General features: G+C 34.5%; 2 protein-coding genes across 2 annotated transcripts; both read right to left on the bottom strand.

Moving 5' to 3' along the window:
* Positions 1–8931: 8931 nt before the first annotated feature.
* On the bottom strand, positions 8932–10293 carry LOC120209375 (probable caffeoyl-CoA O-methyltransferase At4g26220). Its single transcript, XM_039208407.1, has 5 exons — positions 10248–10293; positions 10078–10157; positions 9813–9957; positions 9295–9426; positions 8932–9186 (listed from the first exon to the last, which is right to left on the bottom strand). Exons 1-5 carry the CDS (start codon positions 10281–10283, stop codon positions 8932–8934), a joined length of 648 nt encoding a protein of 215 aa, XP_039064338.1. The 5' UTR covers positions 10284–10293.
* A 234-nt stretch (positions 10294–10527) lies between these two features.
* Positions 10528–13447, bottom strand: LOC120209389 (protein EFFECTOR OF TRANSCRIPTION 2-like). Its single transcript, XM_039208417.1, has 3 exons — positions 13197–13447; positions 12711–13046; positions 10528–11779 (listed from the first exon to the last, which is right to left on the bottom strand). The coding sequence occupies exons 1-3, from the start codon at positions 13287–13289 to the stop codon at positions 10814–10816; spliced, it is 1395 nt and encodes a 464-aa protein (XP_039064348.1). The 5' UTR covers positions 13290–13447; the 3' UTR covers positions 10528–10813.
* Between the last annotated feature and the right edge of the window lie 2230 nt (positions 13448–15677).

The raw sequence follows: 15677 nt of genomic DNA, 5'->3' as shown, positions 1-15677 counted from the left end.
CAATAATAATAATAATAATAATAATAATAATAATAATAATAATATACTTACATGTATTGGCAGGCCCAGGTACATTACAAGGATGAAAGCCCAAATTAAATCACCTAATGGATCCAACCTACAAACGGGCCAATGGCTCAATTACAAAGCAGCTCAACAAGATAAATCAGCAGGCCCAAGGATTGTAATCCAATGAAGCTAGGGTTTTCATCTTTTCTCCTCAGTTGCCTTGTTGCCAGTCATTAGATATGTGCTTGATCCAACGGCCTAGATTAGAAAGAAACTAGGGTTTCACCTAACCCTTCCAGCGGTGCCCCAACCCTAGCCATTAGATCTGGACCTATCCAGTGGTCCAGATCACTTGAAGCTAGGGTTTTTATCTCTACTCTTCAGTTTCCAGCTAGCACAACTATTAGATTTGGGCCCATCTAATGGTCTAAATTGTATTTGAGGGTTTTGGAGCCCTAACTATTCCACTGCCACCGCCGCCTAGGCTTAACCTCTCCCATTACTATCACCTCTGTTGTTTGTTCTCATCACTCTGACGTCGCCGCTTCTGCCATCCATCACAAATTTGTCAAACAAAAAGGGCCAAAATAATTTAAAAAAACAAATATAAAAATATATTTGTACAAAAAGAAATCCCGAAAAGATCTAGGATTATTAAGTCTTGAGATAGGGTAATCAGGCCATATCCCCATCAAAACAATCCATCAATAGAAAGTAATATAAAAAAGGGGACAACAACCATTTTTGGAGGATTTGAACAAAAAAAAAGAGAGAGAGAAAGAAAGAAGAGAATACGAAGGGAAAAGGAAAATATAAAACAAAAGAAAAAATATTTTACCTCTAAAACTAGAAGATCTTTGCATCACCGTAGGAAACCAAGTCAAAAAGGTTCAATGTAGTATATTTTGTGTTATTTCAGGGTTGTTTTTGGGAGATGATAAAGGTTTGAGTCGGGTTTAAGGCTAAGTGGTTTAGTGGTTTGAGATAATGGTTTTTAGGGAGCAAATATGGGGTTGTCAGACCCTCATCGGCCACTCGTCGAAGCCGTGAAATGAGGCAGTCAGAGGGAAGTTCATCTTCCCTCTCGGTTGAGAAAGAATAAAAGAGAGAGAGAGTTAGGAGAAGGGAGGAAACGGCTGGAAAGAAAAAAAGGGAAATTAGGGTTCTAAAAATGATATAATAGGGTATTTAAACCCCTCAAAACGATGCCGTTTTTGGGAGCTAGGGTTTCCTAAAATCAACACATGGGTTAATCGTACGAGGGGATATCCTAGTTGTGTAAACTTGTGATTTAGTCATTGAATATAAATCTATCATATTATATTTTGTGCTTTCAAGTTTGTCACAATTACTGGTCCTTATTTATTTATTTATTGTAGAGTTATGGTTTAATTGATGAATTTCTTTGTTAATTTATGGGTATTTCATTTTAGTCATTTTGTATTTATTTGCTCAAAGTTTCTAAATTTATATTTTAGGTCCTCTAACTTGTTTAATGTTAATTTTAATCATTTATGGTATTAATTTAGTGAAATATTATGGTTAAATGTGTTGATAGCTCTGCATTCTTTATGTTATTTCAATTTAGTCCCTATAATTTTTATTTGCCTTCGTTTATTTTGTTTCATTTTTGTAAAATATTGTAATATATATGTATGTATTATTAAAGATGTATTGAATATTTGTAAAAATAAATTTTAAAAAATGTAATATGATTATATATGTATTTTTTAAAAAACTTACATATATATTTATATATTAATAAAAATGATATTTTTAAGTATTATATCAAGTATTTATATTTAATAAAAACATATTATTGTTATATTTTATTTGTTAATTATTTGACTAACCTAGGGAAGGCCTCCAAATACCTAGTGTGCCTTTCCTAGGGTTATTCGAATAAAATAATTTTGTCATTGAGATTTGTTACTTATTATAAATGAAATAGTACTTTTATCATATATATTTTTAGTATTTATATATATAATATTTTATATTAAATATACTATTTTCTATTTTTATTAAGTATAAATTTATGTTTTATCTATTTTAGGTATTTAATTATTTACCTTTACTTAGTTATTTTATTTATTCATTCTTGTTTAGTTTTATCATATTGACAATTTGTTTATATTTCATATGTCATTTCATTAGTACTACATTCATAAATTATGCATTTAATTTTCTCTTTTATAAAATATTCAAAGGCGATGTTGTCTTATGTCGTGAGTTAACGAAATTACGTCCAACATAACTGGATTTCATTTTTTTAATTCACGTATTAAGAGAACATCGTTTTCAAATAAAATCGAGTGAATTAAATAATTTTTATTGAGTCAAATGTTTAAAAAAAGATTCACTCATTTTCTCTAATTCATAGAAATAAAAGAATCATAACTTAAATTTGGAGTTAAAATTTGTAAAACTCCTATTTTTAGACAACATATAATCAATGGTACTAATTTTGGGCGTTGTGGGAGTGCTCACCATTCCTCACGCGAAATTTACTCTCGAACCCTTAAAAATAAATTTTTTGTAACATGCAGACTAAATTGTGTCTTTAAAATAATTTTTAATTGGTTTTTTAATTGTTTTTAAAAATATATTTTTAGATATTCAACCTACCTAACCTAAAAGTTGATGACGACTTCAAATTTTGAATTTATCAAAAGAGAAAATAACCTCAGTGACCAAAAATACCTTATAATATACGATTTTAACCAACTTTTTTTGGATTTGCCAAAATGACCAACAAAATCGCAATGCGAAATAAAAATCGCAACGCGATTATGAAGAATCGCAATGCGATAGTACAAATTCGTATTGCGATTTTCCATAATCGCAATGCAAACATATATCGCAACGAGTATCCGTAAAATCGCAACGCGTATCCGTAAATCGCAACGACAATACGTAAAATCGCAACGCGTATCCGTAAATCGCAACTAGAATACGTATCGCAACGCGTATCTATAAATCGCAACGAGAATACGTAAATCGCAATGATTATCCGTAAATCGCAACGACAATACGTAAAATCGCAACGTGTATCCATAAATCGCAACGTGATTTTTAAAGTGCCATTAGAGTCGCTACGCGTATTTTATTTTCGAATTCCAAACACGAATATTAATTATCGAAACACTGAACCGTCCACAGTATATCCCGTAATCGCAACTCATAACCTAAAACCTAAAATCACAACTCAGTCCCATCTCCATCTCTCACTCTCTACGGCAAAATCCGTCCCCATCTCCAAAGATTTCCGTCCCATTCACGGTTAGAAATCCCTCACAATCATTCAGAAATGGAAAATCAACCTCCGAGGGTTAGTTTTTTTAATTATTTTTATTTTGAAATTTTTGCATTATTTTAGGTTTTTCATATTGAAATTGATGATAAGTTTACTGGTAATTTCAATAATAGATTAACCATTTCACTTAGATTTCTTATTAAATTCATTCGATTGTTGCCAATACTGCTAAACTGTTTAGTCTTTAACACTGTGAAGTTAGTATTTGTCTTTGTTTTGTCTTTTGGTTGAAGTAATCCAATCCATTAAAGTTTTAATTTGCAGAAGAAGAATAGTTTCTAAACTTAAAATCGCAACATGAAAATGAAAATCGCAACACGAAAATGACTATCGCAACGAGAGAAATGAAAATCGCAACGAGAGAATCGCAACGCGAAATGAAAATCGCAACGCGAAACCAAAATCGCATTGCGATTTTCATTTCGCGTTGCGATTCTCTCGTTGCGATTTTCATTTCGCGTTGCGATAGTCTTTTCCGCGTTGCGATAGTCATTCTCTCGTTGCGATTTTCATTTCAACCAAAAGACAAAACAGTGTTACAAATTTTAGTCTCAAGAATAAACTACTACTCTTTATGTTTATTGTTTTTGGTATATCTTCACAGTGTAGTTTTTGGTATATATAACTTGGTATGTTTATTGTTTTTGTAGAAAAAATTTTCGGCTTCATTGACATTAAGGAATAAAGTTAGCCTAGCCACTACAATTGCTTCAAAGCTTTCACCTGCACAAAGAAAATTGTTTGAGGAAACCTGCTTCGGGACATGGCTGAGAGTACATCATCCGGGTGGAGATGCTAATTTGACCCATTTGTGGCTTTAAACCATGACTAGCGATCTACCCGATAGTATACAACGTGGTGAGGAAGAGATATAGTTTCATTTTCAACCGGCGTATACTTGTTTTGGGCGGAAGGAGTTTTGCTTAATCACTGGTCTACGATTCGGACACGATGATGTAGGCCGGTACACTCGTCATATCACCCGCCCATTATGGTTATCCCAGGTTTTTCCTGATGAGTCAATAGAGAAGCCGAACTTACACGTCGACGACCTGAAGAAATTGTTTAATAAGAAAGATGGTTTTACTCGGATGAATGACGTCGATGTTGTCCGAGTATGCCTTCTAGTACTTTTGTATGTCGGCTTTTTAGGCAGAGAGGCCAGACAACCTATTCCTCATGAGCTAATATTATTGGTAGAGGACCTAAATGCATGGAATCTGTTTCCGTGGGGTTCATATATATGGAAAGCTACCTAGACTAAGTTGTCGTCTGCCTTTGATGACCGCAAAAGTTTGCGTAGCGATGGGTCGAAATACACTTTGTCAGGCTTTGTTTGGGCCTTTAAGGTAAGAATTTCTATATAATGTTTTCAAAATTATAATTAATTATTTAACAATTACTAATGTTTGTTATTATATTGTTTGTAGATTTGGATATTCGAGGCTTTCCCCAGCATGCAGACATATGCATTAAAAACTTCAAATGATATTCCTAGGGCTATTTCCTGGAAGAGGAAACGTTTGTTGGATTGGGAAGACTTAATACCATATGCGACAATAAATAATGTAAGTTAACACAAATACTATCATATATAAACAAGTTATTAATAGTAGACGTTTAACTTTGTTTGAGTTTTTATATTTTTAGGAGGCCAACACTGCATTATAGAGACTGACACCCACGGAGGCTGAGCTTGCCACTGATTGATGGCAAGCTAGTCAGCATTTTCTTGATGGAACGAATGATGAGCAGCCTCCACTTCCTCCACTTCGAGAGCCATCACCTCACCCAGAGCCATCACCTGATCGACCCGACTATACACCTCTACAACGAGAGTCATCACCTATCCCGTCACATCATCGAGCCTCTTCTCCACCATCACCTCATGATAGGCGACCGGCAAAGATGCCACGACTTCTATCTCCCTGTTCTCCACCTCCACGGGATGAGTCAAGGGATTTACGTGATGAGGTTAATGCCTTGCGTGAGGAGATCGGTACTCTACGCGATAATGATGGTGCATGGCGTGTGGAGGTGTCTACTTTACGTGGTGAGGTTGCCGCTCTACGTGAGATGGTAGTATCGTTGCAGAATGAGGTTCATACTCTATGCAACGAGGTAAGTTTAAGATTTTCCATATTTAACTTGATGATAAATTTACTTGTAATTTCACTTAGATTAACCATTTCACTTAGATTGCTTAGTAAATTTATTCGGTTGCTGCCAATACTGCTAAACTGTTTATTCTTTAACACTATGAAGTTAGTATTTGTCTTTTGTTTTGTCTTTTGGTTGAAGTAAATTTATTCGGTTGCTGCCAATTCTGCTAAACTGTGTATTCTTTAACACTGTGAAGTTAGTATTTGTCTTTGTTTTGTCTTTTGGTTGAAAGTAAATTTGTTCGGTTGCTGCCAATTCTGCTAAACTGTGTATTCTTTAACACTGTGAAGTTAGTATTTGTCTTTGTTTTGTCTTTTGGTTGAAAGTAAATTTGTTCGGTTGCTGCCAATTCTGCTAAACTGTGTATTCTTTAATACTCTGAAGTTAGTATTTGTCTTTGTTTTGTCTTTTGGTTGAAGTAATGCAATCCATTCAAGTTTCAATTTACAGAAGAAGAAATAGTTTACTTTCGCAACACGAAACTTAAAATCGCAACGTGAAAAATGACTATCGCAACGCGAAATGAATCGTAACGAGAGAATCGCAATGAGAAATGAAAATCGCAACGATAAAATCGCAACGCGAAACTATAATCGCGTTGCGATTTTCATTTCGCATTGCGATTCTCTCGTTGCGATAGTCAAATTCGCATTGCGATAGTCATTTTCGCATTGCGATAGTCATTTTCGCGTTGCGATTTTAAGTTTTAGATTCTATTCTTCTTCTGCAAATTGAAACTTGAATGAATTGCATTACTTCAACCAAAAGACAAATACTAACTTCACAGTGTTGAAAATTTAAGTTTCAAGAATAAACTACTACTCTTTATGTTGTCATTGAACCTGCACTAAACCTATATGTTGTCCTTTTAAATGTTTATATAAGTGCTTACTTCTGGAATGTTATCTGATGCATTTTGTGAACAATGATATAATAATGACTTGGGTGAATACCGTGCAAGTTTGAAATATATTTGTCTTTGTTCTCACTGTTTAATATCATGTCTGTTTATTTACTGATTTATGTATTAATTTATTTTTAGCGGCCCGCTAAGGTGGATGCTCTACGTCGGGTTTTTCTTGCAAGACGGAGTTCACGCATCAGACGGCGTGCACGTGCCATTACGTCTCCGTTCACCCCAATAGTGCGAAGAATCCGTAAGAAAAAGCCCGACTCACCTGTCATCGTTCAAGAGGCCTCCCTATCGTTCAAGAGGCCCCTATCATCCCTCAATAGTCCCCTCCCACCATTCAAGAGGCCACTGTCATCGTTGAAGAGGTTCCTCCCAACATTCTAGAGCCCGATTCACACGGCGTAATATATCGAATTATTGAGAAGCCCCCTCACGTGCCGGACATGATGGATGACTGTTAGCTTTCGTATAAGTTACCAGCCAGTACCATTCTTGCAGATGAAGTGGAGAGGAAACAACTACCGGAAACAATTCTGGATAATACCCTTTGGGCTAAGACCGCAGTTGATTTTTATCTACATGAGCGGAGCCAAGGGTGTTACGTTGACATATACAAACTCAACGATGATATGCATTTGTTGATGGAACGGTCTTGGTGGGGTGTATTATTAGGGGTTGAAGACAACGGCTATTTCGATGGGGGGTAAGTCTTATATTTCTTATATTTCAGTTTGATTAATTTTTTTTTAAAATTTATGTAATTCACTAATATATGTCTTTTTTTGTAAAACAGCATATTGATGCATGGGTGACACGTCTTCTAATTGTAAGGAAATTGAAGAAAAATATTAAAAAAACGCGATATACAATTATGCCGACGTCTTTTCACGTAGTTCACTTGAAGAATCAACGACAGGAATCATATGTGTTGGCTAATGGACAAGCTAAACTTTATCCTGCATGGTGGGAGGTCGATAAGGTTAGTATACTTGTTTAAATATTTTAAAGGTGTTCATAAATAAGTGCGCAATTTGAATTATTACATTTCGATGCAGGTGTTTATCCCTGTTCTGGACCGTACTCATTGGCTTCTCGTCGAGCTTCAGCTCCCATCCCTAAAGACAATAGTATATGTCAGCATGATAAATTACATATCATTGTCTGATTTGAGAGATATGATTAAGGGATGGAGCTCTCATTTGGCTAAATTCTTGGATGCAATTGATTATTGGACTAAGTCTGGAAACAAGAAGCCAAAGAAGTTCAATGTTACAGTTATCAGAGACGAGACCGCGCCACAACAAACGAAGGAAGCCAGAGGGGATTGTGGTCCTCTCGTATGCATGTGCTTGGAGCGTTTGATGACAGGAAGTACATATTTTTTACCTCCCACCGATAGAGATAGAGGTGCAGTAGGCTTGTGGTTTCGGCATTTTATGGCTAGAGCGATATATGCGAGACGCTGCCTACCTGCATCCGCATTATGAAAGTGTCCATAAACAATTTGTAAGTCAAATGCAAGTGTTGTTAAACATATTTACTCTTTTTGGTTTGAAAATGTTTGGTTAAGTAGCTAGAATTCAATAATTTGCTGTTTGTAGGTTTTAGATGTGTAGAAAGTTTTGTTGATTCAATGTTTGGTTTCTGCAGGTTAATTCTGAAGTGAGCTGCGTGAAATGGATGTATGGGTGCAAAAGTTGATTTCATTATTATTTTTTGATTGTTTAATTGATTTGTAAAAGATGATTTGTAAATGTTGATTTGTTTAATTGATGTGTACATAATATTTGTGCTTGTTTAATTGATTGAAATGTAATAGTTGATTTGTTGATTTCAATCTGCATTATGTTGAATGCAAAACAGACTATCGCAACGCGGAAATGAAAATCGCAACGAGAGAATCGCTCGCGTTGCGATTTTCATTTTCGCATTGCGTTTCACTCGTTGCGATTTTCATTTCGCATTGCGATTCTCTCGTTGCGATAGTCATTTTGAGCACCATTAAGTATTGGAAATGTGGTGAAACAATATTTGCTTGGTGATGAAATTGTGGTGGAACCATTAAATTTTGAGCACCATAAACTGGGGTTGAAAACCTTAGTTGATTACTACCCGCTACTGACCCGACTTCACTACTTCTAGGTTCAACAACATACAATGTAACATCATCACTTGAAACACTAATGTAAGCAATGAATCGTTCAACATCTTCATTGTCGGTTAACAAATAAACTTTACCATTTCTCTGATAATTAATATTCGTGTTTGGAATTTGAAAATAAAATACGCGTAGCGACTCTAATGGCGCTTTAAAAATCGCGTTGCGATTTACGAATACGCGTTGTGATTTTATGTATTGTCGTTGCGATTTACGGATACACATTGCGATTTACGTATTCTCGTTGCGATTTACAGATACGCGTTGCGATTTACGTATTCTCGAAATTAAGTTGGTTTAAAATTAAGAGATAAATATTGACAGAGTTAAAGACTTGGTTTAAAATTAAGTTGGGTACTGGTATTTAACAGCTCAAAATCTGATATTTTGTTCATGTTGATCCCTCGAAATCGACTTGTTAAACACGATAAACGACGTCCATGATTCCTTCCTCTTTCCGGGAACATCCTCTTCGGGTTGAACCACGGTGCCTCCCCAAAGCGTGTTGTCGAAGACGATGAGTCCGTCAACTTTGACCAGCTTCAAAAGCCTCCCGTGGTAATTCAGGTAATTATCCTTATCCGCATCAATAAATGCAAAATCAAAACTCCCTTCGTTCTCTTTCTGCTGAAATCAAAACCCCAGAACAAGGAATATGATTTTGATTTGATTGATTGAAGTTGAAGAAATTGCTAGACAAAATTGGGTTTGAGAAGAAGGGTATTTAATGCTTAAATTTTGAAGAAGCTTGTCCAGAACCGGTAAAGCTTTGGATTCAATGAAATTGATTTTGTGTTCCACGCCAGCCTTTTGGAAAATAGGCAGACCTATCTCATATGCTTCCCTGTCTGGATCTATGCCTATAATCTGCAAATAGTTTCTATTATTAAGTAGATCATTCATAGTTTTAACTTTTTGTTATAATAACCCATCAAGCCACCTCAACGAAAAAAAGGGTTTTTTCTAAAAGTTACGGTTTGAATAGCTACGTTTGTATGGTGCGTACATTGTTAATAACTAATAAAGTTTCTGAACAAATAATACCCCTTGTAATCACCTGGAATCCCAAACTATCAAAAGTTTTCTTTTGACACAATAAATTTAGCTCTAAATGTTTTTCCCTACCAATTTGATCCTTATTCTTTTTTTTAGTTGAATTTGGCTTTCAAAAGCTTTTTAGTTAAATTGGTGTGATTTTAACGGAAATGATGATTGGATCGTTCAATGTAGGTGTTAGGAGAGATGCAAATTACCATGGCATCACGAGGGATTGAAAGAGCAGTGAGGAGAAGAGAGTAGCCAGTGTAAACACCAATTTCAATGGCCTTCTTTGCATTAAGTAGCTTGAGGAGCATCCCCATTAATTGAGCTGTATCTGGTGCAGTACTCATGAAATACCTGCTCCTCAAACACTCACCCAATCACCATCTATAGCTCATAGGTATGTTTATGGATCGAGTAAAATTCAAAAAAAAATTGTATCTAGATATGAATAAATAAATGAATAGATAGACTTACGTTGGATGATTTGTAGTAACATCCCGAATCTCCTTTAGAGGCGATGGTTCCCTAGGGTAGACGTTGTTCTCCAATATATACTAATTCCAAATTAAAACAATATGATTAAAATCAATCGGTTGAATCGATTATATAAAATATTAATAATTTGTAAATGGAAAAGAAAATACCTTGTATAACTCAAAGCTCTGCACCAACACTATCATAGAAAAATGATTTGTTTGTTGTAAATTCCCTAATTTGCGATGTCACGCTTGATAAACAAGAAATATAATATTTAGTTCACACCAAATTCATGCATACCTTGTAATGATCCTTGTGTATACATTGTTTTTATGTTATAAATACGTATGAGATACTCCATATGATGATGTATGTTTATACTGTTTTTGTGTTTACTGAACGTTTTTTTTATTAACTTGATGAAAATTTCAATCTTTTGTCAGTCATTGAACTGTGTATGTAAATTTCAAGATCAATGGTCAAGATTTAAAGAAAAAATTCACCGACTATAGATAGATAAATAACTTATACTTGTACATTTACAGAAAATACATGAGATTCACAACATTTAGATAGCATCCTCATAAAACAATACATAATCCAAATCCTCATAAAACAATACATAATCCAACAGAAAGTGAATAGATAAATCATATTATTGTTAATCCTTTGGTTCACTCACAGATCAGATGAAATGGATAACCTAGGACAACCAATGCTTGGACCAACCAGATCAGTGTTGCCAACACCTTCCGTTTCCATTAACTGTTCTCATGCAGGGAGTACCTTTGCGCGTGGGTGCTCCACAAATGGATGTATATGAACCACCATAGTTTGAGTGCCGAGTAAAACTGCTACCTCTGCTGCTGCTGACACTATAATTTAAGTGTTGCCAACACATTCCATTTCCATGAACTGTTCTGCTGCAGGGAGTACCATTGCCCGTGGGTGCTCCACAAATGGATGTATATGAACCACCATAGTGCCGAGTAGAACTGCTACCGCTGCTGCTGCTGACACCATAATTTAAGTGTTGCCAACACCTTCCATTTCCATTAACTGTTCTGTTGCAGGGAGTACCTTTGCCCGTGGGTACTCCACAAATGGATGTATATGAATCACCATAGTTCGAGTGCCGAGTAAAACTGCTACCGCTGCTGCTGCTGACACTATAATTTAAGTGTTGCCAACACCTTCCATTTTCATTAACTGTTCTGTTGCAGGGAGTACCTTTTCCCGTGAGTGCTCCACAAATGGAGGACTCTTTAGTTTTCTTGCCCATGTGTTCCGCACACTGTTTTTTTCCTTTAGCCGGTGTCCTTCCACAAATGGAACCATCTTCTAAAACTACCCCACAAGTGATGGTATCATTCTTATCTGATCCACCATGATCCGACACTAACCGAGGCTGGGATCTGCTGAACTTGAAAGCTAGAGGCAGAAAGTTGTGGCTCTCTCCATGAGTATGCTTGCTGAATTCATTATCATCCGAAAGAAGCTTGCTTGATTTGATTTTGATGCCTACCTGCTTCTGGAGTAAGGGCAGATTCTTTCTGGAGAAATTGGTGGATGCACGTTTATCTAGTTTCTGAAGGATATCATTGTGACGACGCACACCATTAGAACCTTTATTCCATGCATAATCATAGGTATTAAGAAGCTGAGCTTCGGTTCTCCTAGCATCAGCCTTGTTTTCCTTCTATTTAACAGGAGAAAGGGAAAAGAACATCAAACATCAGCTCCGAAAGCAAAATTTGAATGCAGGCATTCTTCTATTAGTACTGGGAAGAGACTATTGAGTACAGACAATCAATTGAACATAATTTACATGTTTATGTGTACGAGGATCAACATGTAATAAGAACATTAATGGATGAGTGCATTTTCAAAGCTTTTTGGCCTTCAAAAACCATATCATGCAGTTAAAGTCCAGAACTAAACCTTTCAATGGGTTCCAATCAAGACTCTTTTCCATGACCATCTGCAATTCATTCAAGGCTAAGAGCTAACTAACAGGATTAATATATATGTATATATATATATAAAAATATATCTACATATATGTTCATCACTTGCAAAAATGACCTTTACAAGTACATAGAGCTTAGGCTTGTAGTTTTGAGACTGCATGCTGATCCAAACCAAACTGCCCTTGAAAAATCACATTGGATCAATATAAATCAAAATAGTTGGTGCTTTCAGGTAAGTTGTGAGTTGTGACAGAGGGGGAAGCTGACATTTTTCCTTTAGTTGCTACCATTTTCTCCCTCCTAAGCATTAATATTCACAGTATTAATTACTTCAATACTGCAATTCTCCAATAAAAGAGTATTGCAGCATAACCAGCAAACATTAGAAAAACTTCCCAAAAAAAAAATAATAAGAAATGGATTATTAACAAATCAAGGAATACAAACTAGAAGATGACTAAAACATCACCAGAATTCATTCACCGTGTATGAACTATGATCCTATAATTGTTTTTTGCTACTAAAAACTAAGACAATTTTACTTCAAATTCAAAATTTCTCAATCAGTTTCCATTCAACACTCATACGATATGACATCAATCAAGTTAAGGTTAGCTGAAAAGGAAAACATAAAACTGAAAAGAAAGAAAATTTACTGACGGGAGCCCATCTGTAAGCAATGGAGTAGCCTCTTGCAAAAATGTCCTCAAAGCGTCCGCATACTTTATCAGCAGACCCATTTCCGCAAAGATGAGCACCTGCGCGGCCATATTGTTGGAGTCGTGTCTTAACATTGTCAGCTTCCCCGAGATAGACTACCAAGGCCTTGTCTGGGTCAAGCTGGCCACGGTGGTCCCTGGTGGAGGAATTTGTACGGTATATGGCGAGTTCATAAAGTCCTGAGCTTGAAAATTTAGGAAGACTTTCAACCCTGTATCTGGTCACTCCTTCTTTCCCCATTGAATGGTCTTCCCAGTCATGAGGACCGATAAGAATCTAAACAAACGCAAAAGACCCAGAAAGAGATTAAGGTTTATATATCAGATTTAAAGTGGTTATAAGATAAAGTTTTAAAAAAATTATATGATTAAATCGCATGATAATGAGATGGAAGTGAGAGGAGATGATGGAGTTAGAATTGTGAACCTTCCATTTGGAGAAGTCGGTGTCGTGCTTCGTCCGCTTGTGATCCTCGCGGTTTAATCTGATGACCTCATCGGCTAATCTAGCCGATCCCATTGGCACCGGATGTGTTTCCTGGATGTCACGATGAAGGGGAAACGGGGCTCGAGAGGAAGGAAAATAGGGAATTTAGGGGGACGTTGGAAAAGATGATTACATGAGAGAAAAAAACTTTATCTTAGTGTGGATTACAATGATTTCCAGGAAGGAGTAATATATTCTTACTAACAGTACCGTATTTTTTAGTTTGGGATGGGAATGTTAATGCTTTAGATTTCTTAAGTATTAAGTTATTCCCGTCGTTTTGGATTTTAATGTTCTTAAAAGAAAAGATGATTTTCTTCGTTTATAAGGAAATGCAACCTGGACGTTTGTTTCTAAATACTCATATGTACTACTTGTTGAACATCCATTATGGCATCAAACTGATATAATCCTCCACTCTCTTGTCCTTGCAGTAGAACATCATCAGTCACTTCATCTTTAACCAGGCTTTGCATGAAACTCAAAGTAGGCATCATTGTCTCAAGTAAACTTTGAGATAGATTAAAGACATTACCGAAAATATTAATTTTTTTAAATATTTTTTTATAGAATGTTATTTAAAATATTATTTTTTTATTGAAAATGTTAATATCAAACATTATCTAAAATGTTATTTTTTTACTGGAAATGTTAATATCAAAAATATTCATTTTAGGTAGCGAAATTAATATTTTCGGTAGAAAAAATAATATTTTAGATAGTGCTTTACTGGAAATGTTAAAAAATATTAACATTTCTAATAACGCCTTCCTTAACCTTATATTAAACTGTCGTACAGTAGAACTACCTATTTTCTTGGTTCTACTACAACCGACTATTATATAATAAGTTATGATGGTTAATTGTATGGATGATAATTTATCTTTATGTTTTAACCACTTTTGGTCACAGATTTAAAAAAAAAAAACATAAGATATAATCATTTTTTTTTATTTAATTAAGATATTATCACTTTCGTTTTTATTTAATTAAGATGTTGACACCCCAAATTAACTGTCGTTAACAGTAGTTAAATATTTTTATATAGTTACACATTTGATCCCTGTTATTTAAATATTCTTTTAATTTAGTCATACTTTTATTAAATTAAAATAAATTTAATCCTCCTAGTGAACTATGACACATGTCATGCCAGTAAGGTTGTTTAAAAATACTCGACCTGATTGAGCTAACCCGTCAACCCATTGACCCAGTTAAAAATATTAGGTATTTATAATAAAAATACTCGATTTTCTTGGTCGAGTACCCGACCAAGTTTCTTGGTCGAGCATGAGTCACAAAATATTGGTTACCCTGGTACCCTCCGACCCGGTACCTGATTTATTATATAATTTTTATTTTTCATTTTTATTTTATATTAAATTTTATTTCATATTCCTCAAATTATTTCACTCTAACATTCTAAAATCATATTTTCTTAAATTTTGACACCATAACATTCTAAATTCTTAATTTCTTAAATTATTTCACATTAATGTTCTAAATTATTTTTTAATTATTTTAACTTCAAAAAATTTAAAATTTAATTATATTTATTTATTTTAAATTTTAATAAGTTTTATTTGAATTATGTACTTTGAATGTTTAAACTTTATGTGTGGATTATATATACTATAGAATGATAAATTTTAGAATTTTTTATATAACTTTTTAAAAAATAATATTATTTGAAAAAATAAAAAATATTATGAATCGGGTACCCGTGACCCGAATCATATATAATATAATTATATATATATTAACTTAAAATATTTTTATATCAACTTATTAAATATATTTTATTATTAACTTAATTTAAAAATCTTTTAAAGCGTCATTAGAGTCGCTACGCGTATTTTATTTTCAAATTCCAAACACGAATATTAATTATCGAAACACTGAACCGTCCATAGTATATCCCGTAATCGCAACTCATAACCTAAAACCTAAAATCACAACTCAGTCCCATCTCCATCTCTCACTCTCTACGGCGAAATCCGTCCCCATATCCAAAGATTTCCTTCCCCATCTCCGGCGAAATCCCTCACAACCATTCACGGTCAGAAATCCCTCACAATCATTCAGAAATGGAAAATCAACCTCCGAGGGTTATTTTTTTAATTATTTTTTATTTTAAATTTTTTGCATTATTTTAGGTTTTTCATATTGAAATTGATGATAAGTTTACTGGTAATTTCAATAATAGATTAACCATTTCACTTAGATTTCTTATTAAATTCATTCGATTGTTGCCAATACTGCTAAACTGTTTAGTCTTTAACCCTGTGAAGTTAGTATTTGTCTTTGTTTTGTCTTTTGGTTGAAGTAATGCAATCCATTAAAGTTTCAATTTGCAGAAGAAGAATAGTTTCTAAACTTAAAATCGCAACATGAAAATGAAAATCGCAACACGAAAATGAC

Source organism: Hibiscus syriacus, unplaced genomic scaffold (genome assembly GCF_006381635.1).
Source record: "Hibiscus syriacus cultivar Baekdansim isolate YM2019G1 unplaced genomic scaffold, ASM638163v2 tig00018827_pilon, whole genome shotgun sequence".
NCBI lineage: Eukaryota > Viridiplantae > Streptophyta > Magnoliopsida > Malvales > Malvaceae > Hibiscus > Hibiscus syriacus.
Note: the sequence above shows the minus strand (reverse complement) of the source record. Positions and strands in the feature narration are given on the sequence as shown.

What these genes read in the sequence shown, in the direction of transcription:
- LOC120209375 (XM_039208407.1), bottom strand. Translation starts at nt 10,283, where the DNA reads ATGATAGTGTTGGTGCAGAGCTTTGAGTTATACAAG. An exon ending in AGAGCTTTGAGTTATACAAG is followed by an intron (nt 10,158 to 10,247) that starts GTATTTTCTTTT and finishes ATTTGGAATTAG; the next exon opens with TATATATTGGAGAACAACGT. An exon ending in TGGACAAGCTTCTTCAAAAT is followed by an intron (nt 9,187 to 9,294) that starts TTAAGCATTAAA and finishes TTTTGATTTCAG; the next exon opens with CAGAAAGAGAACGAAGGGAG.
- LOC120209389 (XM_039208417.1), bottom strand. Translation starts at nt 13,289, where the DNA reads ATGGGATCGGCTAGATTAGCCGATGAGGTCATCAGATTAAACCGCGAG. An exon ending in CCGACTTCTCCAAATGGAAG is followed by an intron (nt 13,047 to 13,196) that starts GTTCACAATTCT and finishes GCGTTTGTTTAG; the next exon opens with ATTCTTATCGGTCCTCATGA. An exon ending in TTGCTTACAGATGGGCTCCC is followed by an intron (nt 11,780 to 12,710) that starts GTCAGTAAATTT and finishes CCTGTTAAATAG; the next exon opens with AAGGAAAACAAGGCTGATGC.